Source organism: Syngnathus scovelli, chromosome 5 (assembly GCF_024217435.2).
Source record: "Syngnathus scovelli strain Florida chromosome 5, RoL_Ssco_1.2, whole genome shotgun sequence".
Classification (NCBI taxonomy): domain Eukaryota; kingdom Metazoa; phylum Chordata; class Actinopteri; order Syngnathiformes; family Syngnathidae; genus Syngnathus; species Syngnathus scovelli.
In genome coordinates, this window is record NC_090851.1 from 20545728 (window position 1) to 20564145 (window position 18418).

Consider the following 18418-nt stretch of genomic DNA (forward strand, 5'->3'; position numbering starts at 1 on the left):
TAAATTTGTCGTCAATGGTTTAGCGGTACACTCGACTGACTTGTGTGTGGGCACCGTGGGATCGATTTCCGCTCAGTGGAGGTGTGTATTTGGATGTGATTGGTTGTTCGTCTCTAAATGTGCCCTGCGACTGACTGGCGACCAGTTCACGGTTTAGTCTACCTTTCGCCCAAAGTCAGCTGGGATAGGCTTCAGTACACCCGTGAGCCTGAATTGGGTAAGTGGTGTTGAAAATGGATGGATGAGCTTTAAATGTTTATCATAAGTTAGGAAACCTGCCGTTGGATAATATTTTGTAGGACTTCACAATCACCAACTTGGATTTGATTTTACAATTGGCTGTAATGCAGAATGGGTCCCTGGTTAAAGTGAGTCATTTTAAATTTAAAACTTTGGGGCATTTTGCCGGTATTGTGACAGCTTGTGTGCGACTGACAGCTGTGTATGTGTGACGTCCAGACGAAGTGTACATTTGCGTGAAGTGGTCTGAAGGAGGAAAGTGGAGTGAGTGGAAGTAGTTAAGAGTGTGCGCACCCCAACTAGGGCCTGATAGGAACAAACAATAGAATACTGAGTTGAGTGCAAGAACCAAGAGAAAAAAGAACGGCAAATGAACTAGGACTGCAGTGTGACCCCCTGTCTCCTCGAGTGTGCGTGCGTCCCTGCGCGCGTGCGTGCGCCCATCGGTCTGGCGTGTGTGTCTGATTGCGTGTTTTATTTGGATCATTGGCGACCCCTCTTGTTCAGGCTCTGGAGAAATGGCTCCTCTGCGTCCCCCAACTAAGGTTAGATAGCAAGCAGGAACTGATAACAGAATTGAATGTGAGGGGACTTTGGGTATGCTCGTGAAAAAACGTGTGGTTTGTTCGCTCTGACCAAATGAAACTCAAGTGCCTGCTCTCTCTCTCTTGGAACAAGTCGTGCTTGCGTATGTTGGTGACTGGTGCTAGGAAATAGACAGATGTGACAGGCAACTTCAGCTGCAGAGAGGTTGCTCCTTTCTCTTAAATCAGCCGCGGAAAGGCTAATCTTTGTGATATGTTAAAGTACCGTAATTTCCGGACTATAAGTCGCGTTTTTTTTCATAGTTTGGGTGGGGGGGCGACTTATACTCAGGAGCGACTTATATATGTTTTTTTTTTTTCACAAATTTTTACTTGATCATTAAGACATCACTTACAAGTATAGTTGACCACTTCCCATGTTATTTTTAGTATAGTTGATCACTTCACATGCTTTTATTTCTTTATCTTGAACATATTCAAAACATAAAAAATAGAGAAAACATCAAATAAAGCAATTAACACTTTAAAGCACCATATCCAAGTCCACTGTCTGCTGTATGTACACTTGCTCCATTTTTGCTCCTCTTATATTTATTATTATTATTTATTATTATTTGTTTATTTATCATTTATACAATACTCTTATTTATTCATTGTTAGTGCCTTCTTGGGGTTTTTTTGTGTTGCTTGTATGCATATGTGTACTATCTCACCGAGGGATAGTGGAAATGTAATTTCAATCTCTTTGTGTGTCTTAGTATATAAAAAAATATATCGACGATAAAGCAGACTTTGACTTTGATAAAACAACCAAAAAAAATTATATTTTCAGACGAAACTGGATGAGGGCGCTCTAAATTTTACCGTTGGCCGTGACTCATCAACTGGGTGGGCTTAAGAAAAATGGCACCAAAAAGAAACTCATATTTTGCAGGTTACAAACTTCAAGTTGTAAAATATGCAGCTGAAAACAGTAATCGAGCAGCAGAAAGAAAGTTTGGAGAACCGTGATGTACCAATGGATTACTATTTCAAGTGACGTCAGTAGCGCGGCGCGCCGGTTGTTTACATACAAACGTGCCCACACAAGGACTACCATCATTAGCGGTGATCATTTCTAAGTGACACGGAGGACAAAGAGTTTGAAGGAATTAAGGATTTGGAGTGACATAGAAGGTTTGAAAAACTATTATGGCTTTTACGCACGCCCGGTCTCTACTGAGTCGGGGGCCGACGCTCGGCCGAGTGGCTGTCCGCGAACGGTGCACGGGGCTCGGACATGGCCATTACGCACGCCCGGTCTGTCTGGAAGTCCACGCCGCCACACGCTTGGAAGTATGTTTTGTTTAATAAAGAGCCGTTTACCAAACCTACGTCTATCCTTGTACTTTGTTAACGCTACAATATAGTTATATAGTAGATCTGTGGAATAAAGACGAGGCTGACGTCAGGGCGCACGCGCGGCGATGTTGACAAAGGACGAGGAATTTGATCGATGGATTTAATGGAATTAAAGTGCACGGATGGTTTGATAATATTATTGGCTTGTATTATAGTTATTTAAAATATAGTTTATATATTTTTATATGAGCCTGTGGAATATTTTGAAGCGCAAGCGCCCTCAGCCGTGCGCACCCATTGTTGACAAAGAACGATCGATGGATTTAATGAATTGGAGTGACACCGATGGTTTTATAAACATGTTATTCATGTAATAGTTGTCCTTAATCACTCTATATGTTACGTCAGGCCCGTTCTCAGCTCTTTGTTTGTGTTTGTCACGTTAGCATACCTATCGTTTAGCCTGTTGTTGCTATTTAATGAATTGGAGTGACACCGATGGTTTTATAAACATGTTATTCATGTAATAGTTGTCCTTAATCACTCTATATGTTACGTCAGGCCCGTTCTCAGCTCTTTGTTTGAGTTTGTCACGTTAGCATACCTATCGTTTAGCCTGTTGTTGCTATTTAATGAATTGGAGTGACACTGATGGTTTTATAAACATGTTATTCATGTAATAGTTGTCCTTAATCACTCTATATGTTACGTCAGGCCCGTTCTCAGCTCTTTGTTTGTGTTTGTCACGTTAGCATACCTATCGTTTAGCCTGTTGTTGCTATCGTTTAGCCTGTTGTTGCTCGTTCATGACTGTTTTTGGTGTGGGATTTTGTCGAATAAATTGCCCCCAAAATGCGACTTATACTCCGGAGCGACTTATATATGTTTTTTTTTCACTTTTTGGGGCATATTATGGCTGGTGCGACTTATACCCCGGAGCGACTTATAGTCCGGAAAATACGGTAGTCATTAGTAGCGAGGTCCATGTAAATTTTTAGTGCCAATTGATACCTGAATTTTACATTTTAAGCGATAGTCTTTACAATGAGTTTCAATAAGGAAATTTTAATCTCTTCCTTCGGTGACGTCAAGCTCCTTCCTATATGATCATTTGAATAAAAACAAGATGCATCGTTTTTTTTGTGGCCATGACACGACTCTGTTCTCCGGTCAACGAGATGGGTTACTATCATCAGCGTAACTTCTCCACCAAAACCATCTCCCCTGCCATTCTCTCCACCCTCACTCGCTGCCTCACAGACATTAAAGACTGAATGACTCAAAACTTTCTCAAACTAAACAGTAACAAAACAGAATTCATCATCTTCGGTCCTAAATCCAGCCTCCCCACCTACCACAACTTCACACTCTTCAAATTTATTTGTATAGCCAGCCCTAAATCACAAGCAGTCTCAAAGGGCTTCACATAGACAAACAAAGTGACAATTATTCTCAAAGGATCCCCTGATCTTAAGCTCCCAAAAGGGCAAGGAAAAAATAAAAAATAAACTACCAGGGGAAAAATGAGAAACCCCGAGAAGGGACAACAGATGGAAGGATCCCCCTTTCAGGATCACCAGGCTGCAATGGATGCAGAGAGGGCACAAATAATACATAATATGAAAATGAATGAAAAAGTGGATGTCCAAGTCAAAGCGAAGAGCTGCCGGAGGTGCCCTCGATTGTCCTGGCAGTGTCTTCGAGGAGGGTGAGCTGCAGTTCCCTCATCCTGAATTGGCCCACGAGAATCCAGATAGCCGCTGTCAGCTTGGGTGCCATCTAACCACCTCCCCAGCCGGTGGGGGAGGGGGGGTGGGGAGAGGGAGTGAAAACAAACTCCAGCCGAATCGGCCACTACAGGTTAATTAAAGGCCATATCATAGAAATGTGTCTTTAAACGTGTCTTAAATGTTTCTATTGAAGTAGCAGTTCTAATATCCATTGGTAGGGCATTCCAAGGCTCTGGAGCCCGAATAGAAAATGCTCTAGACCCTGCAGACATTTTCTTGGCCCTCGGTGTCACTAAACGACTAGTGTTTTGCAAACAAAGGTTACGAGACGGAACATAGGGAACAACTAAGTCAACGAAATATGAAGGCGCTAAGCCATGCAGTGATTTATAGGTTAATAGAATAACCTTGAAGTCACATCTTCAATGGACCGGGAGCCAATGTAAGTTGGCTAATATTGGTGTAATGTAATCAAATTTTCTTGTCCGTGAGAGCAGCCTCGCAGCAGCATTTTGTACTAACTGTAGACTTTTGATGCTTGACTTAGTAAGACCAGAGAATAATGCATTACAGTAGCCCAGGTGCGACGTGACGAACGCGTGTATAATAGTTTCCGCATCACCGGTCGAGAGGATCGGACGAATCTTAGCAATATTACGAAAGTGAAAATACGCAATTCTGGTTATATTCCTAATGTGCTTTTGAAAGGAGAGCGTTTGGTGAATATTACCCCGAGATTAGTTGCAGTATCGCTCTGAGAGATAGTACGGTTATCTATAGTTATAGTGGTTTCCTTAAATAAGTGTTGATAACGAGTTGGACCAATTATCAACATCTCAGTTTTATCTGGGTTAAGACGAAGGAAGTCGAGAGACATCCATTGCTTGATCTCCGCAAGGCACGCCTCAAGATTACAACTATCTCGCGGATCTGTCATCGATAACGGCATATATAATTGGGTGTCGTCCGTGTAACATTGAAAACTAATATTATATTTACCGTAATTTTCGGACTAAAAGTCGCTCCGGAATATAGGTCGCATTAGCCATAAAATGCACAATAAGCTGGAAAAAAACATATATTAGTCGCTCCGGAGCATGAGTCGCATTTTGCGGGGAAATTTATTCGACAAAATCCAACACCAAGAACAGACATGAACGAGCAACGGGCTAAACAATAGGTATGCTACCGCGACATAAATACAAACGAAGAGCTGAGAACGGGCCTGACGTAACATTCAGAGTTATTAAAAGAAAAACTATTACATAAATAACACGTTTATAAAACCATCTGTGTCACTCCAATTCATTAAATCCATCGATCGTCCTTTGTCAACAATGGGTGCGCGCTGCTGACGGCGCTTGCACTTCAAAATATTCCATATTCCCATATAACGATATATAAATTAGATATCAAATAACTATTATATAAGCAATAATATTATCAAACCATCTATGCACTCTAAATCATTAAATCCATTGATCAAATTCCTCGTCCTTTGTCAACAACACCGCACGTGCGCCCTGACGTCAGCCTCGTCGTTATTCCACACGTGACGTGGGTTTGGTAAACGGTTCTTTATTTAACAAAACAAACTTCCAGGCGTGTGGCGTCGTGGACTTCCAGCCACAGAGGTGGAAGAGAGATCCATAGAATAGGACCGGGCGTGCGTAAAAGCCATGACGGAGCCCCATCCACCGTCCCCGGACAGCCACCCGGCCGAGCGCCGGCCCCCGACTTCTATCCACGGAGGTGAAAGAGAGCTCCGTTGAGTAGGACCGGGCGTGCTTAAAAGCCATAATAGTTTTTCAAACCTTCTGTGTCACTCCAAATCCTTAAATCCTTCAAACTCTTCGTCCTCCGTGTCACTTAGAAACAAAGCCGCTAATGATGCCATCTTCATCATCCCGTGATCAATCTTTGTCCTTTTTGTAAACATCCGCCGCGCGACGCCACCTCGCGCTGCTGACGTCACTTGAAATTCAAATTACAGTAATCCCTTGCTACATCGCAGTTTCACTTTTTTTTTTTTTTGGGACAATTTTTGAAAAAAAACCACATAAGTCGCTCCTTATTATAAGTCGCCCCCACCCAAACTATGAAAAAAAAACGCGACTTATAGTCCGTAAATTACGGTACGTATTATGTCCCCCAAGCGGAATCATATAAATATTAAATAGAATTGGTCCGAGTACTGATCCCTGTGGGACACCCCACGTAACATTATAGCGCTCAGAGGACGTATTGCTATAGACCACTCGGTGCGTCCTGTCTGATAGATAGGAATAGAACCAGTCTAGTGCTGACCCTGAAATACCAACCCAACTTTTAAGACGCCCTAATAAAATATCGAAGTCTACAGTGTCGAAGGCAGCACTAAGATCGAGTAGTAACAATACCGATGAAGTGTTTGAATCCATAGCTATGAGGAGATCATTAGTCACTTTAGCAAGTGCTGTTTCAGTGGAATGATTAGCTCTAAAACCAGACTGAAAAGATTCATATCGATTATTGGCGATCATGTAATCAATAAGCTGCTGCGCTACTACTTTTTCAAGAAGTTTTGCTATGAATGGAGGTTTGAAACTGGCCTATAATTAGTGAGACAGTCCGGGTCAAGATTTTGGCGCTTAAGTAACTGTTAGAGTTGTGCACACTCCAACTTATTTTGCAAGAACCAAACAGGAGACAAGTGAGTCATTTTAAGCACCTGCAGGTGGAGAGTCCATTCGTCGCTATGTGGACAGCGATGATCGAATGAAGTCTGACTCAGGCCTCTTAAACTGAGTTTAAGTATAATCGGTCGATCAGGGTGCGTATCTATCGAAGGATTTTTAAACAAAATGTGAGTAAGATTGTGTTCTGTAGGCCTGACATCACCTCTCAAATGTTTATTAGCGCGGTGGGACGATACGACCGTGGGAACTTGATAGTAAATATTTGTTACACATGTAAAATGATCTGAAACAGGCACTGTTTCATCAGCGATACCGTTTGGGGTGGAGTGATTGGATTTGTCTACTACCTCAGTAGAAAGTGTGTTCATGTGTACTGTAGCACTATTCAAACTGTGACACTCTAGTCTACACAAGGAGCTATGTGCATGCTGGAAGTCTAGCCTAGCACTAGTTAACTTTAACTTAACAGACTCCAAACCCATCCTAACAGGTGGTCTAATCACCTGTGCCCCGGCCTGCTCTAAAGTGACCTGTGGCTCAAACAGTAATCTATATTCCTAGAAAGAGTAAAGGCCGTCCTTCCTCAGCAGGTCGGGGCGGCCCCCGAAGGAGGGCCAGTTATCTATAAAATACAGTCCCTGCTTTTTACAGAGCCCAGTCATCCATCGATTAAGGGAGACTAATCTACTAAACCTCTCATCAGTGCCTCTCCCAGGCAGGGGGCCAGAGACAAATACTCGATGCCGACTCATCTTTCTGGCGAGATCATAAGTCCTCGCTATGTTTTTCTTTGTGATCTCTGATTGGCTCATCCTAATAGCATTGGCGCCAACTTGTATCACTATGTCCGAGTAGCTAATGTTGTTGGAACTACACTCTTGACTAGGCTTATTGCGAGTCAGCTAGTTAGCTTCTATGTCGGGTGCTCTGCCCCTAGGAGTACACATTTCCGTGGCTGGATATTTAAGCGTGATATTTCGGGTAATGGAGTCACCTATGACCAAGGTGCGAGGGCCAGTAGACCGAGATGACTTTGGACGGCTATGCGTCTTTCCTGGCTCATCGCGATTAGCAAGCCGCTTGGGGCTAATGCTAACTGGGCTAGCGGGCTGACTACAGTCCGCATCTGTGTCCGCCACATCTACTGTTATCGCACTGTTTTGCTCTAGCTGGCGGACACGTTCCTCTAGCAGGGACAACCTCTCTAAGAGAAGGGTGCAGTTGGTGCACGAAGCTGTACAAACCTCTTGATCCGCAGCCATATTTTGTGTCCGATGATCGACGGTAGACAAACGGCCACAAAGCCTCCGCTGAGAGCCAGACAGCGATGTGGACAAAATGGTGGGGATGGTCTGTCCGCATGTCCAGTGATCGACGATCGAGAGCCGAACAGTGACGTGGTCGAAATGGCAGGGATTGACAGTCCGCGACTTTCAACAAAAGTAAACTCCCAAAAGTGCAGTAAAAAACGTAAAAAGCAAGGATAAACTCAAACCCCGTCACCAGATGAGACCACGGATAGGTAATGGGAAATGTGACTGCATCTCAACCAAAACCCCAGGTTTTCTGACCCGACACGTGGCTTCATGAGGCGACGAGTGAGTGAATCAGAGAGAAGTCAAATACGTAAAAGGCAAGGAAAAACTAGAAAAGAATATACAAATATAGGAATGTAGATCGTCTATCTAGTGACACTGCGGCGCTCTACGTGACGCTCTACGCTCACAGTGAGCGTCACACACAGATACCAAGTGTTGGTTTCGTGTGGGTTTCTGGGGTCCCATAACCAGTCTTCAAAGTTCTCATCATGTGACCATCTTTTTCCTCGGTCTACATTGTCAATTTGTCTGTTGAGATGAGCCCATAGACCATAGCACGCTCCAACCACAATGCAGCAGAGGATCCACCTAGCATCTGGAGCCCCGTTGCTACTAGGATGGCAGAGACACCAATATTTCCCATTGCCTAGTCCAGGGGTGCTCAAACTTTTTCAGCTTACGAGCTACTTTTAAAATGACCAAATCACAAAGATCTACCCACTACAATAAATACAATAAATAAATAAATAAATAAATAAATAAATAAATAAATAATATGGTGCGTGTAGTTTTTGTAACGCACTTAGAAAATGACATTGTGAGAAAAAAGTCCAACTCCCATTCCATATGAAAGTGATATGTTTTTGGCTTCTTACTTGGTCCAGCAACCCCACTAATTTTTGATGATCATAAACTTTCTTTTGTGTAAAAGAAAAAAGCGAGTGCTTGCGTTGATTAGCTTATAAACTTTGGCGGTTTGTGTGTGCGCGGCCATTAAACATGCTGCGGTGAGGGGTTGTAGTCACTGTCTATTGCGCATGTGCGGTTCACTGTGATTGCCTCCCGACAGGCCTACCTGTATGTCAATCAAGCGATGGGCTGGATTCTAGCATACAGCTTTTTTTTTTTTTTTTGCTTTTTTTTTAACGTCATGCCATCTACCAGTAGTAGCTTGGCGATCGACCGGTCGATCGCGATCGACGTATTGAGCACCCCTGGCCTAGTCAGAGTGGGGATCTATGGATTCTTTACCAACATTGAGACGTCCCGCCCTAAACTATGAGGCCCCTTTATAGTCAGATTTCCCCCCACTCCGAAAATGGCGTCCAGCACTCTCTGTAACTTCCAGTGGCTGAGGTGAAACCAGCTGGGCCTTCCAGCAATGTTCAGTGCAGTGGGGGTAGTCGGCAAGACTTGGAATGGCCCCTGCCACCATGGTTTGCCCAGTTTGTCCTTTTTGACGACCTTTATGTCGTCTCAGACTCCTGGCTTGGAGCGGTTGTTGACCTGTGGGGAAGAAAGATCAGGCGGCAGTAAATTTGCGTTTGACACATCTTTCAGTTTGAGTGCTCTGATCATGCTATCTGACAAGGACAGTTCTTCGTCTGCATTTTGCAAATGTTGTCAAAGTCAAAGTCAGCTTTATTGTCAGTTTCTCCACATGCCAAAGACACACAAAGAAACCGAAATTTCGTTCCCCCCTATCCCATGGTGACAAGACATGGCCCACAACAGACAAACAAGTAAACAAGTATAACAACAGCGTGCTGAATAAATAATGAATAATAACACAACAAATAAATAAATAAGAGGAGCAAAAAAAAGGAGCAAGTGAGCGTACAGCAGACATACCAGAAAATAGCGCAACAGTGCCGCACGCTACACAGAAGGGGGTAGCGAGTTCAGGGTCCTAACAGCCTGGAGAAAAAAGCTGTTGGCGAGTCTGGTGGTGCGGGAGCGCAGGCTCCTGTACCTCTTCCCAGAGGGCAGAAGGTCAAACAAAGAGTGAGCCGGGTGACTCACATCTCTCGCAATCGAGGTTGCCTTGCGGGCGAGATGAGAGGTGTAAATGTCCTTCAGGGGGGGAGCGAAGCACCAATAATCTTACCAGCCGTATTCACTATGCGCTGCAGGGCCTTCAAGTTCTGTTCAGTGCAGTTACCACCCTAGACAGCGATGCAACTGGTGAGGACGCTCTTAATGGTGCCACGGTAGAATGTAGACAGGACTGCCTGAGGAGCACATGCACGCCTGAGCTTCCGCAGGAAGTACAGGCGGCGCTGAGCTTTCTTTGCCAGTGACGAGGTGTTTGCGGACCAGGAGAGGTCCTCACTGATGTGCACCCCCAGGAACTTGGTGCAGCTCACCCTCTTCACCACAGCACCGTCGATGATCAGCGGCAGGTGTTTTGTGTGACCCTTCCGGAAGTCAACAACGATTTCCTTGGAATCATTCACTAGTCAATTTTATTGCCCTTTTGAACTGGGCAAATAGGAGTGTTTGCGAGACGAGTTTGAGCACTTCCTAAAGTTTCCTCCTAACCAAAGACCATTTATGACAGGGGCTATCCCATGTATTGCCTCCTGTTTTAAAGCAGATTTAAAGGAGACTCTGATCTTGGTTGGATTTGGGCTGCAGGAATGGATGTTCTGTAGCAGATGGTTCCTTTGCTTATCAGTCAACCAAATGTTGATTAGTCAGGGAAGCGCATAAGCGCGTGCCCTTCCAAACAGCTACACCACTTCCTCATAGCTTCTTTAGTCACTTTTCAATCATCTTCCGATTGTTTACAGCAAAGTTTGAGTTTGAAAAGTTTGAGAAAATCTTAGCTTAATGGTATGACGCCAAATGTGTTAGAGAATCCATATGTCGTAAATATGGATATGGATCTTTCACTATCTGTCCTACTCCCTCCCTCCTTCTGAGGCTTGGTGACGTCCATGTCTCACACCTTGACAAACGTTTTGGGAGGATGTGTCAAAGCAGACTTTGACTTTACTACACATGATTGTATCATTTAATTTGTCTTTCTTTCCAAAACGCTTCTCAGTTTCCCAGTTCACCCATCTTCTGGATATATTACTGGTTTTCCATTTGTTTGTCTCTAGTTAATTATCAATCCAAAAGCAACTTTTTTTTTCTAGCATTTAACTCAATCAAAATCACTCTTTCTTCAAAGGTTTTCTACTAATTTTCCATAGTAATCTCCAACAACTTCAACCATTCAACCTGTATTTTCCTTTCATTTAGGCAATCATTCATCAATGCTCATTTGCATCTCACACACAGTCTCCAAAAAGGAGTCTTTCCATCACATTGGTCTCAATTTATCCAAGTTCTCCACACAACATTCACATTATTCTCAACTCATGACCCTTATCCTAATATATCTTAAGGTTCCTGATAGAACAATCCATCAATCAAAAAGAAAAAAACAAAACAAAAAACTGCTGGCAAATTAATCAGAATTTTTTCTTTGTTCTTAAATTTAAAAAACTCAATCTCTCGGATTTAACTCACATATAGAAGTTTGTATAGTCTTATAACACAACCAATCAATTATTCCTATTAAGTCAAAGTCTGCTTTATTGTCAATTTCTTCACATGCCAAGACATACAAAGAGATCAAAATTACGTTTCCCACTATCCCACAGTGACAAGACACAGTACACAATATACATGCAAGTAAACAACACAAAAAGTAAAAACAAGAAGGCACAAACAATGAATAAATAAGAGCGATGCATTGCAATTTCTTAATTTCACAATTTTCTCATGAGGGCTCAACACTAATGTGCACTAGTGTGGATCAGTTTCTGCCCGGAAACAGCTTTTTTTCTTTTCCTCTCATTTTTATTTTTCAAAATTATTTCTGTTTTGCGGTGCAAATTGGATAGACCACTGTCTAGTAATTTCTTTGCACTAAAGGTTTAGCCAATTTCATCATTTTAACACATACGCACACACATGCACAGCTCTCGCGCGTGAGGGGTGGGAGCCCGGCATCAATGATTCGTCACAGGCTGGCCATTTCCTGCAGTCGATCATGAAGCTGGTTTCCCGCCCACACACGCAAGGACAGCACATTCTAATTCTTTATTTATCTTTTAGAAGCAAGTTGTATTTCTTTACCGCTTGATTTGCAAATTTTAACTTTTGTGTGCACACATAATTTGATCCCTGGTCATTTGTCATTCTGTAATCTGACAATGAATCTAAACCAAAAGTTGCATGTTTTTTTTTCTTTTCATGCGCTCAGAATGTCTAATGATGTATGGACATTTATTATTTCTTTCTCTGTAGGGGCATGAGCGGTCAAGAGGGAGGAAGCTAGTCATGCTGAAAATTTGACTTTTTCCTCTGCCTTTTCCTCCACCCTTTGATTGGTTTTGTTTTATATGATGACACACTCTTGCCAAGTGTCCCCGTTTCCCACAGTTCCAACAGTCCAAATTTGATGTGGATTTTGAATTGGATGGCAGCCTGCGGCCTTGTTGGCCTCTACCTCTTCCTCTGCTCCGTTGGGAACTTTGGAAGAAGACTGTTGTATCTTCATCTAGATTATTATCATCATCACCTAGATGAAATACATCAGAACTTTTGCCTTTCTTGTTCACTTTGTCAGCGTCTCTGGCCCACTGCATGGTTGTTGTAACACAAGCAGTGTCCACCTCCACCAAATGTTTCCTCACCCAGTTGCCCAATTCAGGGGGGAAACCAGTGAGGAGCGCATTTTTAAGATGTTGCTGATAAGCACTCTCAACTGCATCATTGAATGGGATGCCACTGTGCAACCCGAATTCTTTTTCAAATCTTAATTGAATGGCGGCCTCATCACTTTTAATTTTTCGATTTTTTGTCTTTTGAATTTGTTCTCTTCTCTCTTGTGCAGCTTTCAACCACACTCTAGCATGTTGCAATTATCTCTTTTCTTTCCTTTCTCAATCCCTTTGGTTTCCTAGCCAAAAATTCTACCACTACGTTCCACATTTCAACTTTCCTTGTACTCCATACGTTTTCTTCCACTTTAGCATGTATTGCATACAATTAAGAAATCTACTCGCCATGTACTTCTCATCTTCTTCAAGGGCTAGAGATTTACCGTTTTTATTTCCCATCTTAATTTTAGTAGTTTTAGTTTTTTTATTTTATTTTATTTTTTTCAAATGTTTTTCTTTGAGGAACATCAATGCGGTTTTAAATTGACCTTTCAACATATTTCTAGCCTGTGTTATTTGCAAGTACTGCTCTTTAGTCAATTTATCCTACCAGTAACTCTCAACCACACAACTTTAAGGCAAATAGCTTGGAAAAACGGACAAAAAAGAATCTACGCCCTTCTTCAATTAAGAAAAAGAAGCTCTGTTTTTTATCGCCCGTTCCTTCCACTGGGACTCGAACCCAAGCTGTTCATTGGCTCGGAAAAATGGACAAAGAAAAATCTACGTTCTTTTTTGATTAACAAAAAAGAAGCTCTGTGTTTCTTAGCACGTTCCTTCCACTGGGGCTCTAACCCAAGCCAGATCCCATAGCTTGGAAAAACAGACAAAGAAAAATCTACGAACTTCTTCAATGAACGAAGAAGAAGCTCTGCTTTTCTTAGCCTGTTCCTTCCACTGGGACTTGAACCCAAGCTATGTCTCGTGCACTTTTCACTTTTACGCATTTCACCACAACTTTAGGGCTTTTACTTACTTGTCCCCTGGTTCGTTGCACTTCCGGATCCCGTCAATCCACTGTTGTCAGACGAAGGCAGACCTAAGATGCTGGCCCAGCGAAGAATTTTTTCCCCAGGTCTTTCTTTTCCAGGTCCTCCTAATGGACGCTGGCTTGTCGACAATACACCACGTCGTCTCCATCGATCAGCAGTGGGTATGTTAGGGATCCGGGTCACGGCACCAAAATGTTAGAGCGATGCTCACTCTAACTTATTTTGCAAGAACCACACAGGAGACAGTATGCCTTTTGAACACTTGCAAGTAGAGAGCTTGTTCGTCACTGTGCATGCAGCGATGATCGAACGAAGTCTGACTTTGGATTCTTGCAAGAGAGTATTTATTGAGAGAAAGCAGGGTGGGGGTGAGGGTGGTCAGGATGGGGTTGAACCCCTGGCCTCTGGTCAAATCATAGCAGGGGGTGTTTTACGATGTTGTGTAAACAGAACAACTTAGATTGCTTCCTCTGCAGCTGGTCAATCAGTTCAAAGGATCTTAGCACTTTGTTCTACTACTTTGTTAAGACAGGATACGTTTGGTTAATTATTACAGGTTACATTCCAACATAATCATATCAAACTAATCTATCAACCCTAACATAGATGGATTGATAAAATTGTTTATATTATAGTTATTTGATATAGCCTATAGTTTATATATTGTTATATGGGCCTGTGGAATAATTTGAACTGCAACTGACGACGAGTCCGATGTCAGCGGCGCGCCGCACATGCAGCGTTTACATAGAGGACGAAGAATTTGATCGATGGATTTAATGATTTGGAGTGACGCAGATGGTTTGATAAAATTGTTGTTTATATTGTGGAATAATTTGAACTGCAACTGACGACAAGTCCGACATCAGTGGCGCGCTGCACACGCGGCATTGTTTACATAAAGGACGAAGAATTCGATCGATAGTTTCATTGATTTGGAGTGACAGATGGTTTGATAAAATTGTTTTTTATATTATAGTTATTTGATATTAGGGGTGGGAATCTTGAGGCACCTCAGAGGCTACGATTCGATTATTAAACGATTATTGATGCATTTTTAACTTATGTATATGATGCACTTTTTCCACATTTCTTTTTGTCTCACTGAATAAGCATTCAGCAATTGCAGTTCAAAAAACACTGCATTTGTAATAAGAAACAGAGTTGAATTAATTTCCATTATATTTTAATAACCTTTATGGAAATATCCATTGGAATGGAAATGCATGAACATTTGAACTCTAGTATACAGCTCAAGGTGCTTTTTGTGTTTCATGTGTTACAAATAAAACAAAAGTCCTCTCAGGCTTAAATGAGCGACCACTTCAGTACCAACAGCTCAAAACAGTAAATAAAAAACTCAAGTCTCATTTTGTATCAGCAGCTAAACAGTACATTCAATTTTCAATTAAATAAATGGTAGCATTTTGTAGAAAAATGTTGTTTTTAACCACTCAAAAGTGCTCCCAGGCTTAAATGAAAGACAATGTGTACTACTACTTAAGTACAAACGGCTCATAAAAGTGCTTTTCTGCTTTTTAAGTTGTGTAAACATGAACGAGTTTCCCTGAGGTACAAATAAAAAAAACTCAAGCCCATTTGCATCCGAACCTCAACAATATGTATGATAGGTCAAGTGTGCTCGTGAGAAAATTCCACGTTCTTGTATAAGAACAGGAGTTGATCCACATGCTCAGATGAGAGTGTGCTGCGTTGTGCAGTGATGATGTCTCCTGCAGTCGAAAAAACTCGTTCTGCAGCAACACTGGTGCCTGGAATACACAGGTACCTCTTGGCAAGCCTGGAAATAAGAGGAAAATGTACTGCATTCCTTGCCCACCAGTCAAGAGGGTCCTCAGAGAGATGGAGAGCTGGAGTACGAGTACAGTACGTGTAAACTTCTTCTTGAGCCCTGGCGTAGGCAGATCGGGGCTGTGACTGCCTTTCGGCTTGAGTGAAGTGCTTCCCCAGCAGATCCTCCAACAGGGAAGATGACAAAGCTCTGTGTTCCTCTTCCATATCTATGTTTGGTGGGTCCTCTTCCCCTGCAGCAGGTGTTTGTTCCTTGTCCTCTTTCTCATTTTGCTGTAGGTAAACAAATAATGAGGAAAACGCGTAAACAAAAAGGCTCAAATGTTTATCACAACTTTTGATATAAATGATTGAATTTGATATTGAATTATGTACAAAATAAATAAATGTTATATAATGCAGAATATGCACAGAGTAACACTTTACAGGGAATATTATATACATAATACAATCTAATAAAAATTGCAGAATTACCTGGAGTTGTGCAGCAGCCTCAACAACCACTCTGTCATAGGTCTCCTCTCTGTCCACCTCCGACAGGAAGGGCAGGCTTTTAAACCGAGGGTCGGGGGCAGCAGCTATCTGAAGAGTTTGCTTCTCCTGCTCACTGCTGTATCTCTTGCTGAGGTTCTCGTGTATGGCTCTCTTTATTTCCCTGACCAGTGGAGACATCCCAGGACTGTCCTTTGTCTCATTGAGGAGTTTAGCTCTCAGAGGAGCAATTCGAGAAATGGTGGGGCTTCTCTCTGTTGACATGACGGTTGTTGCATCCTTCAGTGGCTTGAAGGCTGCTATGATATCCTCAGCATTTGTGACATCAACCTCACTGAGTGTACATAGGTCTTTCTCTGATCTTCTCACTTGAGGGGAGAGGAGTGTGGCGGTGATGGCAGGCTGCTGCTCCAAAAACCTGCTCACCATCTCAAAGGCACTACTCCATCTAGTACAGCAGTCTACCTTCAGTTTGTGCTTGGGGATGTTAAGCAGCTTGTGGTTCTCTTCAAGCTGATGTGCACCGACTGTGCTGCGGTGGAAAAAAGTGCAGAGCAGTCTGGCCACACTCTGCACCTTCAGGGCACATTGAGCCGCAAGGTTCAGCGTTTGGGCATAGCATTTCAGATGGCTGAGGTTACCCAGCTGGGCAGCGACAACCATATTAGCTGCGTTGTCTGTAACTAGAACAACTTCTTTATTTGCAATGTTCCATTCATTTAAAGCACTGCTTAGCACCTGTGTGGCTTTCATGCATTACTCTTGTTTGAAGCACGTGTGCTTTCAGCTCCCACTCATCGGTTATGAAATGCGCAGTTAGAGTAACAAATGACTCGGTGGCTACAGAGATCCACGCATCACATGTAACGGCGACTTGGTCTGCATTCAACAGCGATGATGTTATTTCTGCTTTAGTCTGCCAGTAGAGTGCCGAGACGGCCGTATCGGTGAAATAGCGTTGGGATGGGATGACGTACCTCGGCTCCGTTGCCTCCATCATTCTTCGAAATCCCCGATTCTCTACAACCAAGTACAGTTGCAAACCCATTGCAATGAATTCCGCCATGCCTTTCGTAATTCGCTTGGCCTTTTGCGATGTGTTTGGCAGCTTACTCAGAGCGTCCTCAATTGTTCTCTGGCTGTTAGTAGCAACAGCAGCAGCCGGCTTTCCCACCTCCTCTGTAGGCTGGAATCATGCTGTGTGACTTCTCATATTCGTTGTGTTGCCAAAGTATTTTATTTTAGTGCGACAAATCTTGCATACAACGTAGCTTTTGTCGAATTCATTTCCTCCGTCAACATTGTAGAATCTAAAATCGTTCAACACGTCTGCTTTTAAATTTTTAGGAGCAGGTCGGATCTCTCGGTGAAGTGGGTTGAATATCTCAGGCTCAGCCATGTTTTTTTTTTGTTTTTTTTTCTGGAGGAGTGTACAGCGGAAGTGTGCTGAGTGTGCCACTGTGCTCTCGGTCCGTTCCGCATGGCGTCTCGGAGAATGCGCTTACTGTATTTTAGTTCCGCTTTACTTGGCATATTTAAATAATCAGAATTTGGATGTTTGCAAATCGTTCTCTATTCTTCCATGGCCGAATCGCGACTAATCTAAGAATCGGAAATTTCCCCCACCTCTATTTGATGTTTACCGTATTTTTCGGACTATAAGTCACGTTTTTTTTTTCCCATAGTTTGGGTGACTTATAGTCAACAGCGACTTATTTGTGAAAATTTTCACAAATTTTTATTTGATCTTTAACACATTACATTACTAGTATAGTTGATCACCACATGTCATTTTCACTTTAAACCGCATGAGGGCGCACTATGGCTGTGGAATAATTGGAGGCTCACTGACAATGAGTTCCATTCATTGACTTCCGGAGTCGGGAGATTTAATGATTTGGAGTGACACAGATGATTCGATAAACTTATTTATGTTATAGTTATTTGACATATAGTTTATTTAGAGTAGCAACATGTATGTTGTTAGACTTCAGTAGTTTCCGATTGTCTAGGGAGGCCGTGAAGGCAGCAGGGGGGGGGGGGAGGGGGCGGCAAGAGCGATCCAGGGCGCTTGCGTGTGTTGGCTCATATGTTGAGCTCTTGATTTGTGAAATAGTCAGTTACCAAACCCACGTCTTGCCTGGTACTTTGGTAAAGCTACAATATAGTTATATACTAGATCTGTGGAATAATTGGGGCCGCAACTGACGACGAGGCTGACGACGAGACTGACGACGAGGCTGGCGTCAGTGGCGCACTTGGTTTTTTGACACGGAGGATGAATATTCCCGTGGATTTGTGTGTGTGTGTGTGTGTGTGTGTGTGTGTGTGTGTGTGTGTGTGTGTGTGTGTGTGTGTGTGTGTGTGTGTGTGTGTGTGTGTGTGTGTGTGTGTGCGTGTGTGCGTGTGTGCCTGCCTGCCTGCCTGCCTGCCTGCCTGCCTGCCTGCCTGCCTGCCTGCCTGCCTGCCTGCCTGCCTGCCTGCCTGCCTGCCTGCCTGCCTGCCTGCCTGCCTGCCTGCCTGCCTGCCTGCCTGCCTGCCTGCCTGCCTG

General features: G+C 43.0%; 1 protein-coding gene across 1 annotated transcript; it reads right to left on the minus strand.

The window, feature by feature from the left end:
* Positions 1 to 11082: 11082 nt before the first annotated feature.
* On the minus strand, positions 11083 to 17490 carry LOC125969629 (E3 SUMO-protein ligase ZBED1-like). Its single transcript, XM_049721914.2, has 2 exons — positions 15850 to 17490; positions 11083 to 15648 (listed from the first exon to the last, which is right to left on the minus strand). The coding sequence occupies exons 1-2, from the start codon at positions 16618 to 16620 to the stop codon at positions 15196 to 15198; spliced, it is 1224 nt and encodes a 407-aa protein (XP_049577871.1). The 5' UTR covers positions 16621 to 17490; the 3' UTR covers positions 11083 to 15195.
* Positions 17491 to 18418: the final 928 nt, after the last annotated feature.